The sequence below is a fragment of the Cherax quadricarinatus genome, unplaced genomic scaffold (genome assembly GCF_038502225.1).
Source record: "Cherax quadricarinatus isolate ZL_2023a unplaced genomic scaffold, ASM3850222v1 Contig950, whole genome shotgun sequence".
Taxonomy (NCBI): Eukaryota; Metazoa; Arthropoda; class Malacostraca; order Decapoda; family Parastacidae; genus Cherax; species Cherax quadricarinatus.
The window spans coordinates 44205-62244 of record NW_027195976.1 but is presented as its reverse complement, the minus strand read 5'-3'; the positions used below and the strand labels follow the sequence as shown (position 1 = coordinate 62244).

Here is an 18040-nt window from a genome sequence, read left to right as displayed (position 1 = left end):
GAGTACATGGGTAGAACATTCTGAGTACATGGGTAGAACATTCTGAGTACATGGGTAGAACATTCTGAGTACATGGGTAGAACATTCTGAGTACATGGGTAGAACATTCTGAGTACATGGGTAGAACATTCTGAGTACATGGGTAGAACATTCTGAGTACATGGGTAGAACATTCTGAGTACATGGGTAGAACATTCTGAGTACATGGGTAGAACATTCTGAGTACATGGGTAGAACATTCGAGTACATGGGTAGAACATTCTGAGTACATGGGTAGAACATTCTGAGTACATGGGTAGAACATTCTGAGTACATGGGTAGAACATTCTGAGTACATGGGTAGTACATGGGTAGAACATTCTGAGTACATGGGTAGAACATTCTGAGTACATGGGTAGAACATTCTGAGTACATGGGTAGAACATTCTGAGTACATGGGTAGAACATTCTGAGTACATGGGTAGAACATTCTGAGTACATGGGTAGAACATTCTGAGTACATGGGTAGAACATTCTGAGTACATGGGTAGAACATTCTGAGTACATGGGTAGAACATTCTGAGTACATGGGTAGAACATTCTGAGTACATGGGTAGAACATTCTGAGTACATGGGTAGAACATTCTGAGTACATGGGTAGAACATTCTGAGTACATGGGTAGAACATTCTGAGTACATGGGTAGAACATTCTGAGTACATGGGTAGAACATTCTGAGTACATGGGTAGAACATTCTGAGTACATGGGTAGAACATTCTGAGTACATGGGTAGAACATTCTGAGTACATGGGTAGAACATTCTGAGTACATGGGTAGAACATTCTGAGTACATGGGTAGAACATTCTGAGTACATGGGTAGAACATTCTGAGTACATGGGTAGAACATTCTGAGTACATGGGTAGAACATTCTGAGTACATGGGTAGAACATTCTGAGTACATGGGTAGAACATTCTGAGTACATGGGTAGAACATTCGAGTACCCCAGAGCAGGACATTTAAACAGACAAAGAGCACATTGTATTCCTTTCTTTCATTATTTGAAAAGGTCACACAGAATAATAACTATACATGTCTACAATATCTAACGAGAAACTTATTTTCTCAAACCATATGACCTGTTGTAAACGGTTAGGAAAAGCTTGGGGTTGGCTTTTTATATTTTATATTTCTTACTTGACATCTCAGGAACCCTCCTACCCCATATGGGTAGTAGGGGGATGATGGTAGGGTGGGATTGGCACCGACCACTAACCCAGTCTAAGGGTAACAGTGGCCAGTGACACCTACCACAGGGGATGGTGTAGACGCCTGCGATGGAAGTTAGAGGTGTGGGGCTGCGTTTCGTAGTGAGGTCTTTGATAGATGATGTGTTTATGGTGGAAACGTTGATGCTACTCTTAGCAATTGCACGGCGAGTATTCGTGGCAACATTACCACATGGCAGCACGAATATTCGCCGGGCACTTGCTAAGAGTAACATCAACGCTTCCACCATAAACACATCATCTATCAAAGACCTCTCACTACGAAATGCAGCCCCACACCTCTAACTTCCACAGCAGGCGTCTGCACCATTGCCTGTGGATTCTGTCCCAAGAAATATGTAGGTGAGACAGGCAAAGATCTTGCGGTCCGCCTGAACGAGCATCGAAGTGCCTGTGTCCTCCATAGAGATTCCACGGGGCATTTGATGAACTGGAACGAGGCACAACTCGTTCTCACCGAACCAGACCTCAGACGCCGACGGTGCCTAGAAGCCTCACTAATCGCCGTCACCGACACAATAGAACTACCCCTTAAAATATTACACCTTAAAACAATTGTTATACAAGGTTTACTTGTAAATATATGCTTTATAGAGGTCTGGAAGGCACACAGGTGTTATAGACACAGAAATTACATTGTTTATATAACCCAGGATATTTCCTCAAGCCTAAATATGTAACAAATAATTATGATGACAGAATATAGTCAGTCAGTGAGACTTATTTCCATGGTGCGAGGAGTATTACACATTGAAATAATTTAGTATCACTATATTGTAATAATACATATAACATGCAAGGTTTCCCTTGATGCTTAAGACACGTGAAGCTGAACTCTTCTCCAGACTGAGAGACTGACTGCCCCTGATACTTTTTCTTCAAGGTTAATGGAATGGACTGATTACATCATATCATTACTACACTTGCTGTCTCTATGACTGAACAAACTTACTGTGTAGGTGAAACATTTCAACAACAAAGACACCCAACTGTTATACATGTGTCTTAATCATCAACTCGTCAGCATTTTATACCATTTACAATATCAAGTTTACTTTCATGGCAGTTCTGGAAAATTAAATTTACTTGGATGAATCTCATTAGATACATACCAGTAATTTTTTAAAAGTAACAAAGATAATTATTCTTTATCAAGGTTACAGAGACATATAGGAATTTTAGGACACCTAGGTCGCAAAAATGTCCCCCTTCGATACCTACTGTCATATCTCCACAAGTCACTCTGGACCTATATTAATTTCAAATGAAATATACATTACCAGGTATTCTGGTAAACATTAATATAAATATGTGGACTGTATGTTAAATTTAAAAAATGAATACATATACATTGAAGGAGAATTTATAATAATAAGACTCACCAATTTGTCTGGAGATTACTTGGTGTATCATACACAAACCCTTGCCTAAATATGAAGAAAATACTGGCCAGAATTTCAACAAATATAGACATCGACTTAGCTGGGGTTCCTTGACTGTCCTGTCCACTCGCCTAATGTTCATGTTATGTAGGACTGCAAATCCAACAATTTCTGCTCCTATCTGAGAGGTTTTAAGCCCAATATAACCTCTAGAGCGACGAAAATTCTTCCGATTTTCACTAACGTTTGTCTCGGTCAGTTCAAAACAATGGCAACTCTCTCCCCCAGCGACGCTCGCCCATTTTGCTGGTTCTTTATTTATTTACAAATTAATTTTTATTACCTACAATATATTCCATCAATTTACATACAAAATACACTGTATTTTTGGAAAATATACAATATTTTCTACTGCAGTGATAGATTTGCAATTCCAGAAATCGGAGCAACTCTCTCCTTTGCGAGATAAACTGATAGCCTCCTACTTCCCAGGTGCTGTGTAACCCCAGCGGGTTTAGTGTTTCCTTGGTACATAATTTGCATCCCTAATCATTCAATAACTTTCGACAAATTATCGAAAATTTTATTACAGAAACTTTCTGCTATTTCAGTACTCACAAATCTGGTGTTGTAATCCAGAAGATGTAAGAAGCGACCTCTGAACGTGTGAAAAACGTGATTGCAGGTGCCCAAAGCGCTGTTGTTTGATATGGATCTCATAACGCAGGTCACCCTAATGTGATCTCCTCCTTCACTGACCAGGGCGGTCACATCACCCATATTGCTGGTAAAGTAGGCAGGTGGAACGAATTCTGCGACAAATTCGATAGTGTCTCTTGATTCTGGCTTTAACAAATTAAACGCTTCCTCTTCCAGTGCAGAGCCAGATGTTAACTTACTCTGAAGCTCCTGGTGAACTGAGCGAGTAAAATCCCAAAATATTTCATTTATATTTCTAGGGGTGTGTGTGTTCATTATTACAGCTGATACATGACATCCAAGAGACTTGGAAACATCACCCTTCCAGTAGCGTCGCATATTGACGGAATGATAATTATAAATGTTGTAAGTGTCCTGGACAGCATCTTTCTCAGCCATGAGTTCAACTAGAGCTGCATCAGCAAGAGCAGTGAAGGCAGAATGAACTGTAACTCTCTCAGCACGACATTTATTTAAAAATTTCCTGGTAGTGGTTGTATCTAATTGTCGCTCTAAGGCGAGACATTTCTCCTCTGTTCCTTCTGGTATTTGATATATTCTGCTAAAGAATGATTCCTTGTCTTTCCTTAAGTTAGCTTCATCAGTCCATTTCTTCATTAATAATGGGTCAGCTTCAATAAGAGCTTTTTTGGCCAGCACCAGCTCCATGGTTTCCTTACATGATACAAACTCCCCAAGCTGATCATCATTAATGGGCTTTCCAGTAATAACATCATTCAGCAGTGTAACAGTAAAGCCACAGATCTTCATGGCTGAAAAACCATCAACAATACTATGATGAAACCCCAGGAACAGATGATAGGAATGTGGGAAGGATGTCAAGTTGTCATCAGGTATGTGTGGGGAGGCCTGGCCTGAATGACCACTGCTTATATTATCCATCATTGAAGTGGTCTGCTCACACTGACCGCTGCTTGTATCAGCCACCAGCCTGGCACACCACAGAGGACCTGTAGCTGAATTGTATTGATATGATTTAAGGCAGGCCATTACTTCATTCACCTCTGTCTCGGGAAGCACCTGTGAGAAATATAAATTAAGATTATAACGTTTAATTTGTGTCCAATGTATGCTAAATAACTTTAAAAAATAGTGCAGGCAAGTCAGATCTTAGAATGTTTATTAGATTAATTTAGTAATTTCTTAGGTTCACAGAGCCTGGTTGATCAGGCGCTGAGTTGCCATGAGGCCTGGTTACAGACCGGGCCGCGGGGGCGTTGACCTCCGGAACTCTCTCATGGTATACTCCAGGTATACCTGGAGTATACCTGGCCACTACTACATCAGTCAGTACTTGTAACCAAGCCTAAGCCTGGCCACTACTACATCAGTCAGTACTTGTAACCAAGCCTAAACCTGGCCACTACTACATCAGTCAGTACTTGTAACCAAGCCTAAACCTGGCCACTACAACATCGGTAAGTACTTGTAACCAAGCCTAAGTCTGGCCACTACTACATCAGTCAGTACTTGTAACCAAGTCTAAGCCTGGCCACTACTACATCGGTAAGTACTTGTAACCAAGCCTAAGCCTGGCCACTACTACATCACTCAGTACTTGTAACCAAGTCTAAGCCTTGCCACTACAGCATCAGTCAGTACTCGTAACCAAGTCTAAGCCTGGCCACTACAACATCAGTCAGTACTTGTAACCAAGCCTAAGCCTGGCCACTACAACATCAGTCAGTGTTCACATTGCAAGTTGCTCCATAAACATACTTATCTACGTTCATGTTATCATAGTGGGTTATAGATCTACTCAGACTTCTAACTGCATTCCTATAACATTCATTATTTACTTCTCTCCTAATATTATTCCTAATGCTAGACACAGATATGATGTGTTAGCTACCGGTGGTGTGTGTGTTAGCTACCGGTGGTGTGTGTGTTAGCTACCGGTGGTGTGTGTGTTAGCTACCGGTGGGGTGTGTTAGGGAGATAAGATTTTTTTTTTTTAACGGTGCTTTTGAAAATGGTGGTTGAGTCTGTAGTTCTAGAGTTTTCAGGCATGGAATTCCAGATTTTAATCTCTTTTATGTACACTGAATTTTTGTATAGATTTAGTAGGACACGGGAATTTCAAAGAGATGTTTGTGTCTGGTATTATGCCTATGGGTCCTGTCACAACTATTAAGAAAATGTTTTAGTTCAGGGTTAATATTGGAATTTATGGTTCTGTAGATGTAGACTGCAGAGTAGTAAGTGTGGATGTTCTGAACAGTAAGTTTAGGTCTTTGAAGAGTGGCGGTGTGTGTTGCCTAGCATTGGATTGCGTGGCAATTCTTACTGCGGCTTTTTGTTGGGTTATTATTGGCTTTAGGTGGGCAATTACTGTTGATCTCCAGGCACAAATAGCATATGTGAGGTAGGAATAGATGATTGAATAGTATAGTGTGAATAGGGCTGATGGTGGTATGTAGTAACGTATCTTAGAGAGGATTCCAACAGTTTTATATACTTTTTTTGTTATGTGTTGGATATGGGTGCTGAATTTCAAGTTGCTGTCGAGGTGTAGGGCTAGGAATTTGCCCTCGTTATGTTTAGCAATAAGAGTGTTGTCTATCTTAGTGTTTAATTGTGCAACACCTGCTCTGTTACCAAACATAATATAGAAGGTTTTATCAGTGTTGAGTGTAAGTTTATTAGCTGTCATCCAGGTTGATACTTTTAGGAGTTCCTCGTTAACAACAGTGTTGAGTGAGGCAAGATTAGGGTGGGAGATGACATAAGTCGTGTCGTCAGCAAAGAAAATTGGTTTCAGGTGTTGTGATACATTGGGAAGATCATTGATGTATAAGTGGAAGAGCAGGGGACCAAGGACACTTCCCTGTGGCACTCCAGTATCAAGTGGTCGTGTTGAGGAGGTTGTGTCTTTAATGGTGACATACTGATACCTATTAGAAAGGTAGGATTTGAAATATGCAAGTCATGGCCATAGCTGGGGTTGTAGCCAGCAACAGCTTTAAGAGCATTTAGCCTAACTGCATTTCTTATTTAGTTGTGGTATAGTGGATTTGTTAAAGGGTACATCTATACCAATGATTTCACCCTGCAAATAGATGGGTGGGGGATGTCGTTTGCTTGTTAATATCTTTGTTTTAAAGGAAGATATTATGAGGCCTAGTCGATTACAAATTGCTTGAACTTCATTAAGAATGGTGCTCACCTTCTTATGCCCTCTTGTATGTATCATGATGTCATCAGCATAGCTTATAGCTATATGTTTAGGTGAGAGAGGTAGAGCATTTAGGAGAGCATTAATCAAAACATTTAATAGCATGGGACTGAGAACTCCTCTCCGCAGTGTACCTAGGGACATCTTTTTAGACTCGCTTCCAAAGCCTTGGTATTATTATTATTATTATAATCAAGGGGGAAGCGCTAAACCCGGAGGATTATACAGCGCCTGGGGGGGGGATGTGGAAGGCATTCAGGCTTAATTCGGGGAACTGGAGCACAGATCCAATTCCCTAAATCAAGAGCCCCTCACCAACATCAAGGAACCTTCCTTGAGGGGCAAAGCCTTGGTAGAGGACAGAGGTATCCTATTATCGAGTACAGTAGGCTACCACCAATATTCATTCTGACTAGTTCATGTAGTATAACGGTTCTGTTATACTACATGAAATGTGGTAAAACTAGTTGAGGTGTGTGCAGCGAGAAATGTGGAAATATAATTCTGCACACTTTTACCTTTCATGAATCCACAGAGAACAACGCCCAGTATTGGGCCCCTACTTAAACAAGATGGGTCCTACACAGATGACAACAAGGAAATGAGTGAGCTACTCAAGTCCCAATATGACTCAGTTTTTAGCAAGCCGCTAACCAGACTGAGAGTCGAAGATCAAAATGAATTTTTTATGAGAGAGCCACAAAATTTGATTAACACAAGCCTATCCGATGTTATCCTGACGCCAAATGACTTCGAACAGGCGATAAATGACATGCCCATGCACTCTGCCCCAGGGCCAGACTCATGGAACTCTGTGTTCATCAAGAACTGCAAGAAGCCCCTATCACGAGCCTTTTCCATCCTATGGAGAGGGAGCATGGACACGGGGGTCGTCCCTCAGTTACTAAAAACAACAGACATAGCCCCACTCCACAAAGGGGGCAGTAAAGCAACAGCAAAGAACTACAGACCAATAGCACTAACATCCCATATCATAAAAATCTTTGAAAGGGTCCTAAGAAGCAAGATCACCACCCATCTAGAAACCCATCAGTTACACAACCCAGGGCAACATGGGTTTAGAACAGGTCGCTCCTGTCTGTCTCAACTACTGGATCACTACGACAAGGTCCTAAATCCACTAGAAGACAAAAAGAATGCAGATGTAATATATACAGACTTTGCAAAAGCCTTCGACAAGTGTGACCATGGCGTAATAGCGCACAAAATGCGCGCTAAAGGAATAACAGGAAAAGTCGGTCGATGGATCTATAATTTCCTCACTAACAGAACACAGAGAGTAGTCGTCAACAGAGTAAAGTCCGAGGCAGCTACGGTGAAAAGCTCTGTTCCACAAGGCACAGTACTAGCTCCCATCTTGTTCCTCATCCTCATATCCGACATAGACAAGGATGTCAGCCACAGCACCGTGTCTTCCTTTGCAGATGACACCCGAATCTGCATGACAGTGTCTTCCATTGCAGACACTGCAAGGCTCCAGGTGGACATCAACCAAATCTTTCAGTGGGCTGCAGAAAACAATATGAAGTTCAACGATGAGAAATTTCAATTACTCAGATATGGTAAACATGAGGAAATTAAATCTTCATCAGAGTACAAAACAAATTCTGGAAACAAAATAGAGCGAAACACCAACGTCAAAGACCTGGGAGTGATTATGTCGGAGGATCTCACCTTCAAGGACCATAACATTGTATCAATCGCATCTGCTAGAAAAATGACAGGATGGATAATGAGAACCTTCAAAACTAGGGAGGCCAAGCCCATGATGACACTCTTCAGGTCACTTGTTCTATCTAGGCTGGAATATTGCTGCACTCTAACAGCACCTTTCAAGGCAGGTGAAATTGCCGACCTAGAAAATGTACAGAGAACTTTCACGGCGCGCATAACGGAGATAAAACACCTCAATTACTGGGAGCGCTTGAGGTTTCTAAACCTGTATTCCCTGGAACGCAGGAGGGAGAGATACATGATTATATACACCTGGAAAATCCTAGAGGGACTAGTACCGAACTTGCACACGAAAATCACTCACTACGAAAGCAAAAGACTTGGCAGACGATGCAACATCCCCCCAATGAAAAGCAGGGGTGTCACTAGCACGTTAAGAGACCATACAATAAGTGTCAGGGGCCCGAGACTGTTCAACTGCCTCCCAGCACACATAAGGGGGATTACCAACAGACCCCTGGCAGTCTTCAAGCTGGCACTGGACAAGCACCTAAAGTCAGTTCCTGATCAGCCGGGCTGTGGCTCGTACGTTGGTTTGCGTGCAGCCAGCAGCAACAGCCTGGTTGATCAGGCGCTGATCCACCAGGAGGCCTGGTCACAGACCGGGCCGCGGGGGCGTTGACCCCCGAAACTCTCTCCAGGTAAACTCCAGGTAAACTCCAGATAAGGAAAAAGTTAGTGTCAGATTCTGTAGTACAGTCTGTTAAGTAAGAACTGGCACTACCTTCTTTCCATGATAAATCCCAATAACCTCCCATTCCTTAGGCACTGCAAGACTCATATGTGTTTAGGGCTTCCCTATGGATGTAATAAGAATGACCCCACGAGCTTCTGCATTTCCCCGCGAATATAAATGTTTTATACGATGTTTTCAACTCATAATGCTACATGCTTGTTCCTGAAAGTCGGTGCTAAGTTTTGCGAAGTGAAGAACATAGGGGAAAAATAGGGTTACGTTCCAGTTACCTCCAGTTTTTATTGTTTGCTTCACAGACTTCAGACTTACCTTAAAGTCAACATTTTTGTTGGTTGCTTCACGGATCCACAGTATTCCTTCACGCTCGCCAAAACACACATGTAGGCATGGAACCTTCCTGTAGCAATATGTAATATTATAATACTGTATCATTATTACATACTTTACAATAGTGTTGCATAATTATGTCAATACATGCTACCTTGGATATAAAATTAATTTTTTATTGCTATACACATCGAGAAGTGTTAAAGGTGTAGGGGTCATATGGTGCCTGGGAGAATGGGAGCTAATCTGGTTTGATGTGAGGGAGGGAAGAGTTAATTAAAAAATCTATGATATTATCCTAACACCACAAGAATTGAAATAGCAATAAATGACATGCCCGTGCACTCTGCCCCAGATCCAGACTCGTGGAACTCCATATTCATCAAGAACTGCAAGAAGAACTTTTCACGTGCCTTAAGCATTCTATAGAGAGGGAACATGGACACAGGAGTCATCCCACAGTCATTAAAAACAGATGTAGCCCCACCCTACAAAGGTGGCAATAAAGGAGTTGCAAAGAATTACAGACTGATAGCACTAACGTCACCATCATAAAAATATTTGAAAGGTTTCTAAGAAGCAAGATCGCCAAGGGCAGCATCGGTTCAGAGCAGGTTGTTCCTGTCTATCCGAACTACTAGACGATTATGACATGGTCTTCTATGCTCTGGAGGATAAACAAAGCTGATGTAGTATACACAGTCTTTGTGACAGCCTTTGACACATGCGATCATGGTGTCATAGCACACAAAATGCATGATAAAGGAATGACAAAAGCTGGTAGATGGATCTATAGCTTCCTAACAAATAGAGCACAAAGAGTAATATTAAACAGTAAAATCAGTGACGGCTACAGTGAAAAGCTCTGTTCCACAAGGTACACTACTCGCCCCCATTCTGTTCCTCATCCTCATATCTCACATAGAGATATAAGCCACAGCACCGTGTCTTCCTTTGCAGATAACACCCGAATTTGCATGACTGTCTTCCATCGACACTGCACGTCTCCAAGTAGGCATAAATCAAATCTTTAGGATAGACACCATGTATGGAAAATTTTATAGGGGGTTACCTGTATGTACCTCAACATTATATGCATACAAGTAATCTCACTGGGAGACAACAGCCATATTGTTTACCGTAGTCACCCCGTGTAGACATGTGAGAAACCTTAACCACCCCTGGTCCAAGCAGGTGGTTCCTTCGACCTCACAATCTTATCTATATCTATCCGAGACCAGTATAAATTGGATAGCACCCACAAGTACGACGCTACTAAATAATTGTGGACTGTATAGATTATATTAGTTTAACTGAATGAAGGGGGGGGCGGGGGTAGGTTGCACATGTATATATCCATCAAGGAAAAAACACTTGTATATAATACCACTACTTACCAGATATTCTCTGGTGGTCACTTGATGTAGCTGGATCACCCCAACCTATCCAATTACAACATACCTAACTGGCCAGCATCAGTCTGCTATAACTAGAAGGGTTACTTAACTGTGGGTGATTGATGCTCCTTATTTCCTCCATTCACTATCTCATTTCGATGTCCTGCTACACCGACATGGTTCTTATTCTAGCAGGATGAGGTATCCGTTGGTTTGTCCCAGTTTAGAAGTCGTGACTCCATAAAAACTTCACTATCCTTGGGACAGGAACCACAAGGACTCCACGTGTTCATTCGGAGTAAGGTGACTTATTTCACTTCACACATTCTCTTAACTTAGTGTTATTATCAGCGATTACATTACAATTCACACGACGATTTAATGTCTCATAATTATTATGCACATTAGAGGTCACTCCATTAAGATCTGAGACCGATGAGTGATGATTAAATCATGGGTATTTTCCCCTGGACACACTCCATGGCATCACACCAGTCACCACCGGTCCTACCATCATTCACTAATTTTACCACTTTATTACAGTGGTCCTGTAAATCATGTTCCCTCACTCTTCACCAGGAACAGTTACGACACTTCCTATTATGAAGTGAGGCCTGTATTAATCCTTAGGCCGCCGTGAACGCCAATTTCCTCGTCCCATGCTTTCCCAGCCTCTTAATTCCATTCAAAACACTCCCGCTTGTGATGCCCCGTCTCGACCTCCCCCCCGCCCATCAGCGCAGGCGCAGAGCTTCCCTGTTGGTTCTAGTCCATTTTCAAATACATTTCCTGACCCACATCAACACATTAAACACCTATTAGGCACTATAGCTTCGGAAATTAAATAATTTCCACACCATGCCTAGCCCTTCTAGGGTAGGGTAGGTGCCTGAGCCCGAGCTTGCAGCTCACAAGCCTGTTATTCCCATTAGTCCCCTTGGGGCAGGGTTGACAGACCAGAGAGGCCTAGCTTGTGGCTAGGCCTGGGGACAGTTGGTCCCAAAGATGAGGAGGTCCTTATGCCTCCTCCCATGGGAGACTTAGGCCTCAGACACTCCCTAGACAGGGAGCCAAGGCCAGGCCACCACTTGGAAAAGGCCTGGGCCGGGAGAATACCGGCGAATCTTTAATAATAATAATAACCAAATCTTTAAATGGACTGCAGAAAACAATATAAAGTTTAATGAAGACAAATTTCAATTACTTCACTATGGAAAACTCGAGGAAATTAAAACTGTATCGGAGTATAAAACAAATTCCAATCATTTTTATTATACACGTACATCTGATGTGTTTAAAGAGATAGGTAGCACATATATGTGATGCTATTCTCATGAGACAAAACAATAAGAAGATAAACTTTGTCTCGAATGTAGTAAGCACTCGATGTACTTTGAACAATACCAATACTCATTAGTCAAAGACTGTATAGTATCACACTAACTCAAACAGGTTTTCTAATTTTCTTTTTCACAATTGTAACCCCACACAGCATGTATTTTGTTACGCAAATTATCGATTAAACTTACCTGTAGAGGTGTGTAAGAGCCAGTTTAACCTGGTCCTCTTGGAGAGGTACAGTTGTATTGAGGTTGACGTGGTAAGCGACTAGTAAAGTGCCTTTCTGATGACAATCCTCGAAGAACTTCTCCACCTTTGACGCCTCCCTCAGCCATTTGCCATCAAAGTCTGGCATTTTCTGACCTTCCAACTTAGCTGAAATTAGGTTGGTGTGGAAAATAAATTCCCATAATTATACTGTATATATTTTTATAATGTAAATATACATGATTAATGCATTACTGTTGTTCTAAATTGTATTTTGAATAGAACCAACCGGGTTCGCCCTGCGCCTGTGTGGATGTGCGGGGGGAGAGGTCGAGGCAGGGCATGAGAGAGGCGGGAGTATTTTGAATGGAGTGAGGAGGCTGTGAAAACATGGGACCAGGAAATTGGCGTTCACGGTGGCCTAAGGATTAATATAGGCCTCGCTTCATAATAGGAAGTGTCGTAACTGTTCCTGGTGAAGAGTGAGGGAACGTGATTTACAGGACCACCGTAAAAGGGTGGTAAAATTAGTGAATAATGGTTTGACCGGGGATGACTGGTGCGCGGCCATGGTGTGTGTCCAGGGGAAATACCCGTGAGTTAATCCTCACTCATCGGTCTCAGATCTTAATGGAATGACCTCTAATGTGTATAATAATTATGAAACATTAAATCATCTTGTGAATTGTAATGTAATCAGTGATAATAACACTAAGTTAAGAGAATGTTTGAAGTGAAATAAGTTGCCTTGCTCCGAGTGAACCCGTTAGACCACGTTGTTCCCGTCCCGAGGACAGTGAAGTTTTTATGGAGTCACGCCTTCTAAACCGGGACAAACCAATGGATACCTCGTCCTGCTGGAATAACAACTGTGTCAGTGTAGCAGGACATCGAAATGAGATGGTGAATGGAGGAAATAAAGAGCATCAATCACCCACAGTTAAGTAACCCTTTTAGTTATAGCAAACTGATACTGGCCAGTTAGGTATGTTGTAATTGGATAGGTTATGGGTGATCCAGCTGCATCCAGTGACTACCAGAGAATATCTGGTAAGTAGTGGGATTATGTACAAGTGTTTTTCCTTGATGCATACATCCAAGTGTAGCCTACCCCCCCCCCCTTCATTCAGTTAAACTAATATAATCTATACGGTCTACAATTAATTAGTAGCGCCGTACTTGTGGGTGCTATCCAATTTATACTGGTCTCGGATAGATATGGATAAGATTGTGAGGTCGAAGAAACCACCTGCTGTGACCAGGGGTGGTTAATTTTTCTCACATGTCTACACGGGGTGACTACAGTAAACAAGATGGTTGTCTCCCAATGAGATTACTTGTATGCATGTAATGTTGAGGTACGTACAGGTAATCACCCCTACAAAATTTTCCATATCTGCCTGCTGGTCCTTCGAACCAGATACAATCAGTGAAAAAATTAATTGAATTAATTTCTTAATAATTAAGTGACTAATTGAAGAAAGTGGGTATAGAGTACACAAATTTAATCGATCGTGTGGTGGATGATAATTAGCCCAATTAATTGCTAGCACATGTGTGGCTAGGATTTATACAAGAGTAAAGTGCAAGAATTACTCTTATAAGGTGCCTACTTAAGTTGTATAATCAGTGATTAATAATTCTCTAACCATGACTGGATCTGATGGAGTTAATGTGGCTGACAAGTCCGTGGATTTTAGAGTAATGAAAGCATCATTACAGGCTATTAAAGGCCATGTGACGAAGGCATTTGATTTAATGAATCAAAGAACCGTGAACCCTAATGAATTAAAGTTATATTTAGATGCTTTAGAGAGTAGATTTGATTGGTACAAATTGTGGTTTAAAGACTGTGAAAGAGATCTGCTGGAGAATTGTGCAGATGGAATGGAAATGAATGTTTTAATTAATCAACATTACGAATTGGAAGAAAAACTGTTTTGTAAAAGTAAGGCTTTGAATAAATTAAATGGTGTAAGCCAGGCAGTTGATCAACCTATTAATGCAAAGGGTGGGTTTGACAAAACCTCCAGAGTACGGTCTGGAGGAAATCAGACTAGGTCGACAAGAATTAATTGTTCAATTGCAGACCAGTCAGCCAAACAGTTCTAAGGATATAACACATACTGACTCTGAAATATCTGTCAAGTCTCAAAAAGGAAAAATAATCCCAGTGGTAATAATCATAGTTCAGAGATAAATAGGCACATATCAAGTCAGTAAGGGTAACCCACTTAATAAGAGGTCAGGCAAGGAAAAGAGAGACTGCCTCTTCTGCCAGGGTACTCATTTCACTAAAAATTGTAATGCCTATAATTCATGGGATATTAAAGTGGAAAGAATGAAAGAACTTGACAGATTTATCAGATGTCTAGACGATCATAATGTAAAGGATTGCCATACCAAATTGAACAGTTGCTATCAATGCAACAAGGGAAGGCACCATACAGTTATGTGCAGGGTTGTATGTAAGTCTTATAATAATGGTGACAATAATGATAATGTTAATAACCCTGACACTACAGTGACTGATGTAAAGGTTGCAGCTAATGGCAATAATGATGGCCTAGCTGAGGTAGCCTTGCCGGCGTTGGATGTAATAATTCAGGATAAAGGGCATAAATCCAAAACCATGCGGCGTCACTCTCCTCAACACTGGTAAGGGCCATGTAATATATGGCAGACTACCGCCTAGTAATAATGACTAGAGGAAGTAGTAAATACAGTCACGGTGTCTTACTCATAAAAGGTCAACCCAGTACAAGTATTCTTCTATCGAGGATGATGTTGCACCAGTCTAATTTGTGGGAGCTGGACAGCATAGGGATTAATATAAATGAGGAAAGTCCAAATGATTCCATTATGATTCCATGTGATCAAATATATTTTTGCTTGGTCATGGAGACCCATTGCTGTACTCACTGTATATGCATACGCAGATGAAAGATAAGAGCAAGGATTATTAGCACATGATTAGGAAGTCAATGTACAGCTGAATGAAGACACAAGGAGGAGCTGTGAGACACTATATACAGGCTGTCTTGGATGTCAGTTCCAACAAAGAACTACGTTATAAACCACTAGCCAAGAGAAACCGTTATAAACCACTAGCAAGAACCCACATTATAAACCACTAGCCAGGAGAAACTACATTATGAACCACTAGCCAGGAGATACCACTACATTATAAACCGCTAGCAAGGGAAAACCACATATAAAGCCAGGAGAAGCTAGAACATTATAAATCACTAACCAGGAGAAACTAGTACATTATAAACGACTAGCCAGGAGAAACGTACATTATAAACCACTAGCCAGGAGAAACTAGTACAATATAAACCACTAGCCAGGAGAAACGTACATTATAAACCACTAGCCAGAAGAAACCACTACAATATAAACGACTAGGAAGGGGAAACCACATATTATAAAGCAATAGCCAGGAGAAACTAGTACTTTATAAACCACTAGCCAGGAGAAACTTTTACATTATAAACCACTAGCCAGGAGAAACAAGTACATTATAAACCACTAGCCAGGAGAAACTAGTACATTATAAACAATTAGCCAGGAGAAACTAGTATATTATAAACCACCAGCCAGGAGAAACCACTCCATTATAAACTACTAGCCAGGAGAAACCACCACGTTATAAACCACTAATAAGGAGATTATAAACCTCTAGCCAGGAAAAACATTATAAACCACTATCCAGGAGAAACTACACTATAAACCACTAGCCTGGAGAAACCACCACATTATAAACCACTAGCCAGGAGAAACTACTACATTATAAACCACTAGCCAGGAGAAACCACTACCCAGGAGAAACAACGCTATAAACCACTAGCCAGGAGAAACCACCACATTATAAACCACTAGCCAGGAGAAACCACGTTATAAACCACTATCCAGGAGAAACCGCCACATTATAAGCCAGGAGAAGTCATATAAACAATCAGCCAAGAAACCATTGCATTATAAACCACTAACCAGGAGAAACCACATTATAAACCACTAGCCAGGGCTTAGAAAGGTTCCCTAGTAACTCGCTCTACACAAGCAAGAAAATACATGATAATGCGTGATCTCAGTACTAAAACAGTGTGTTCCCTATTTCTCAATGTATTGACCAAGGTCTTGGAAAGAAGCAAGTGCCTATTTTGGAGTCGAGCTGGACAATGTAGCCATCGTTTGTCTACAAGAGACAATCTTACCCAAGACTGTGTAGATTGTTCTGCTCTTGAAGACTGATGCTCACACTGACGAGATGAGTGCTATGGTTGTTAGTTTTACCTTAGAATGTACTGCACGAGAGTGGTGCTGCATTTAATTTTTAATGTACAATGCCCAGCAAGGTTAAATATATTCCATGACACGTATCTGGATGTTTGTTCCGTTTACTGTACCTGAGCGTTTTAAGTTTATTTAGGTACAGGTACACATAAATACAGTTACACAAATTATCATACATAGTAACTGTGAAAAATACTGTACATATTTTCCAGAAATACAGTAGTTATATGTAAATAGACGGCCATACTGTATTTAATAAAAATTATATTATAAAAAATGAGAAACTGCGCCTGCACAGAAGAGACTCGCCATTGTTGTTTGATTTTTTTTATATATTTTATTTAAAAACAATACAGTTTAACATAAAATTAAAAAAATAAGGAAACAGTATGTATCTCAATCAAATTAACTGACACAAACAGATTGCACCTATATACTTGCAAGATAGTGTTGCAAAAAGTACAACAATAACCTACGGCAAGAACATAGCTACGAAAAAATACGGTCACAGGGTCGTGAACTGACATATATACACATTCTTGATTCAATACCTTACATATATATAAAATTTTACATCTAACATGACATCTGACAAAGGCTCAATACACTAGAAAAGAAAATATACAAAGAAATTATATCAGTCAAATCCCAGCCTTCGCATTACCCAAAAAGCAAAACCTAACATCATAATCTTACTAGAACATCTACATACAGCTTTACATATACCAACATACGAATAAACATAAAAAGAATACAGCTTAGAACTCAAAAACTGAAGGCGCATTACTGTTTCAATAAACTCATATACAAAATCTCAGACACAAATGAACTACGTCACTAAATTGTCTAGATATGTCTGTATACCATACAGACTAAAACTTAACATCAAGAACTTAGCTATGACACCAAACCGGTATCAGGGTACAGACCATGATTATAAACTTAAAAAAGAATGGAATCATAAATATATAAAGTTCTTCATAAAGCTTGACCCATGACAAAGACTCAATACAATAGAAAGGTATATATATATATATATATATATATATATATATATATATATATATATATATATATATATATATATATATATATATATATATATATATATATATATATATATATATGTCGTGCCGAATAGGCAGAACTTGCGATCTTGGCTTAAATAGCAACGTTCATCTTGCCATATAGGACAAGTGAAAATTTGTGTATGCAATAATTTCGCCAAAATCATTCTGAACCTAACGAAAAAAATATATTTCACTGTGTTTGTTTAGTATTGAATTATTGTAAACAAATCTAAAATATATTTAGTTGGGTTAGGCTAAAATAAATTGTTCTTGTTATAATAAGGTTAGGTAAGTTTTCTAAGATTCTTTTGGTGCAAAATTAAAAATTTTTACATTAACATTAATGAAAAAAATATATCTTTAAACGTATAAGAGAAAATTTCAGAAAGGACTTAATTTTAAATG

The 18040-nt window shown here is 40.2% G+C and overlaps 1 protein-coding gene across 1 annotated transcript; it reads right to left on the bottom strand.

The window, feature by feature from the left end:
- Nucleotides 1-1528: 1528 nt before the first annotated feature.
- On the bottom strand, nucleotides 1529-16565 carry LOC128697343 (uncharacterized). The gene is made up of 4 exons (XM_070080782.1): nucleotides 16487-16565; nucleotides 12251-12437; nucleotides 9307-9394; nucleotides 1529-4390 (listed from the first exon to the last, which is right to left on the bottom strand). Exons 2-4 carry the CDS (start codon nucleotides 12415-12417, stop codon nucleotides 3200-3202), a joined length of 1446 nt encoding a protein of 481 aa, XP_069936883.1. The 5' UTR covers nucleotides 12418-12437; nucleotides 16487-16565; the 3' UTR covers nucleotides 1529-3199.
- Nucleotides 16566-18040: the final 1475 nt, after the last annotated feature.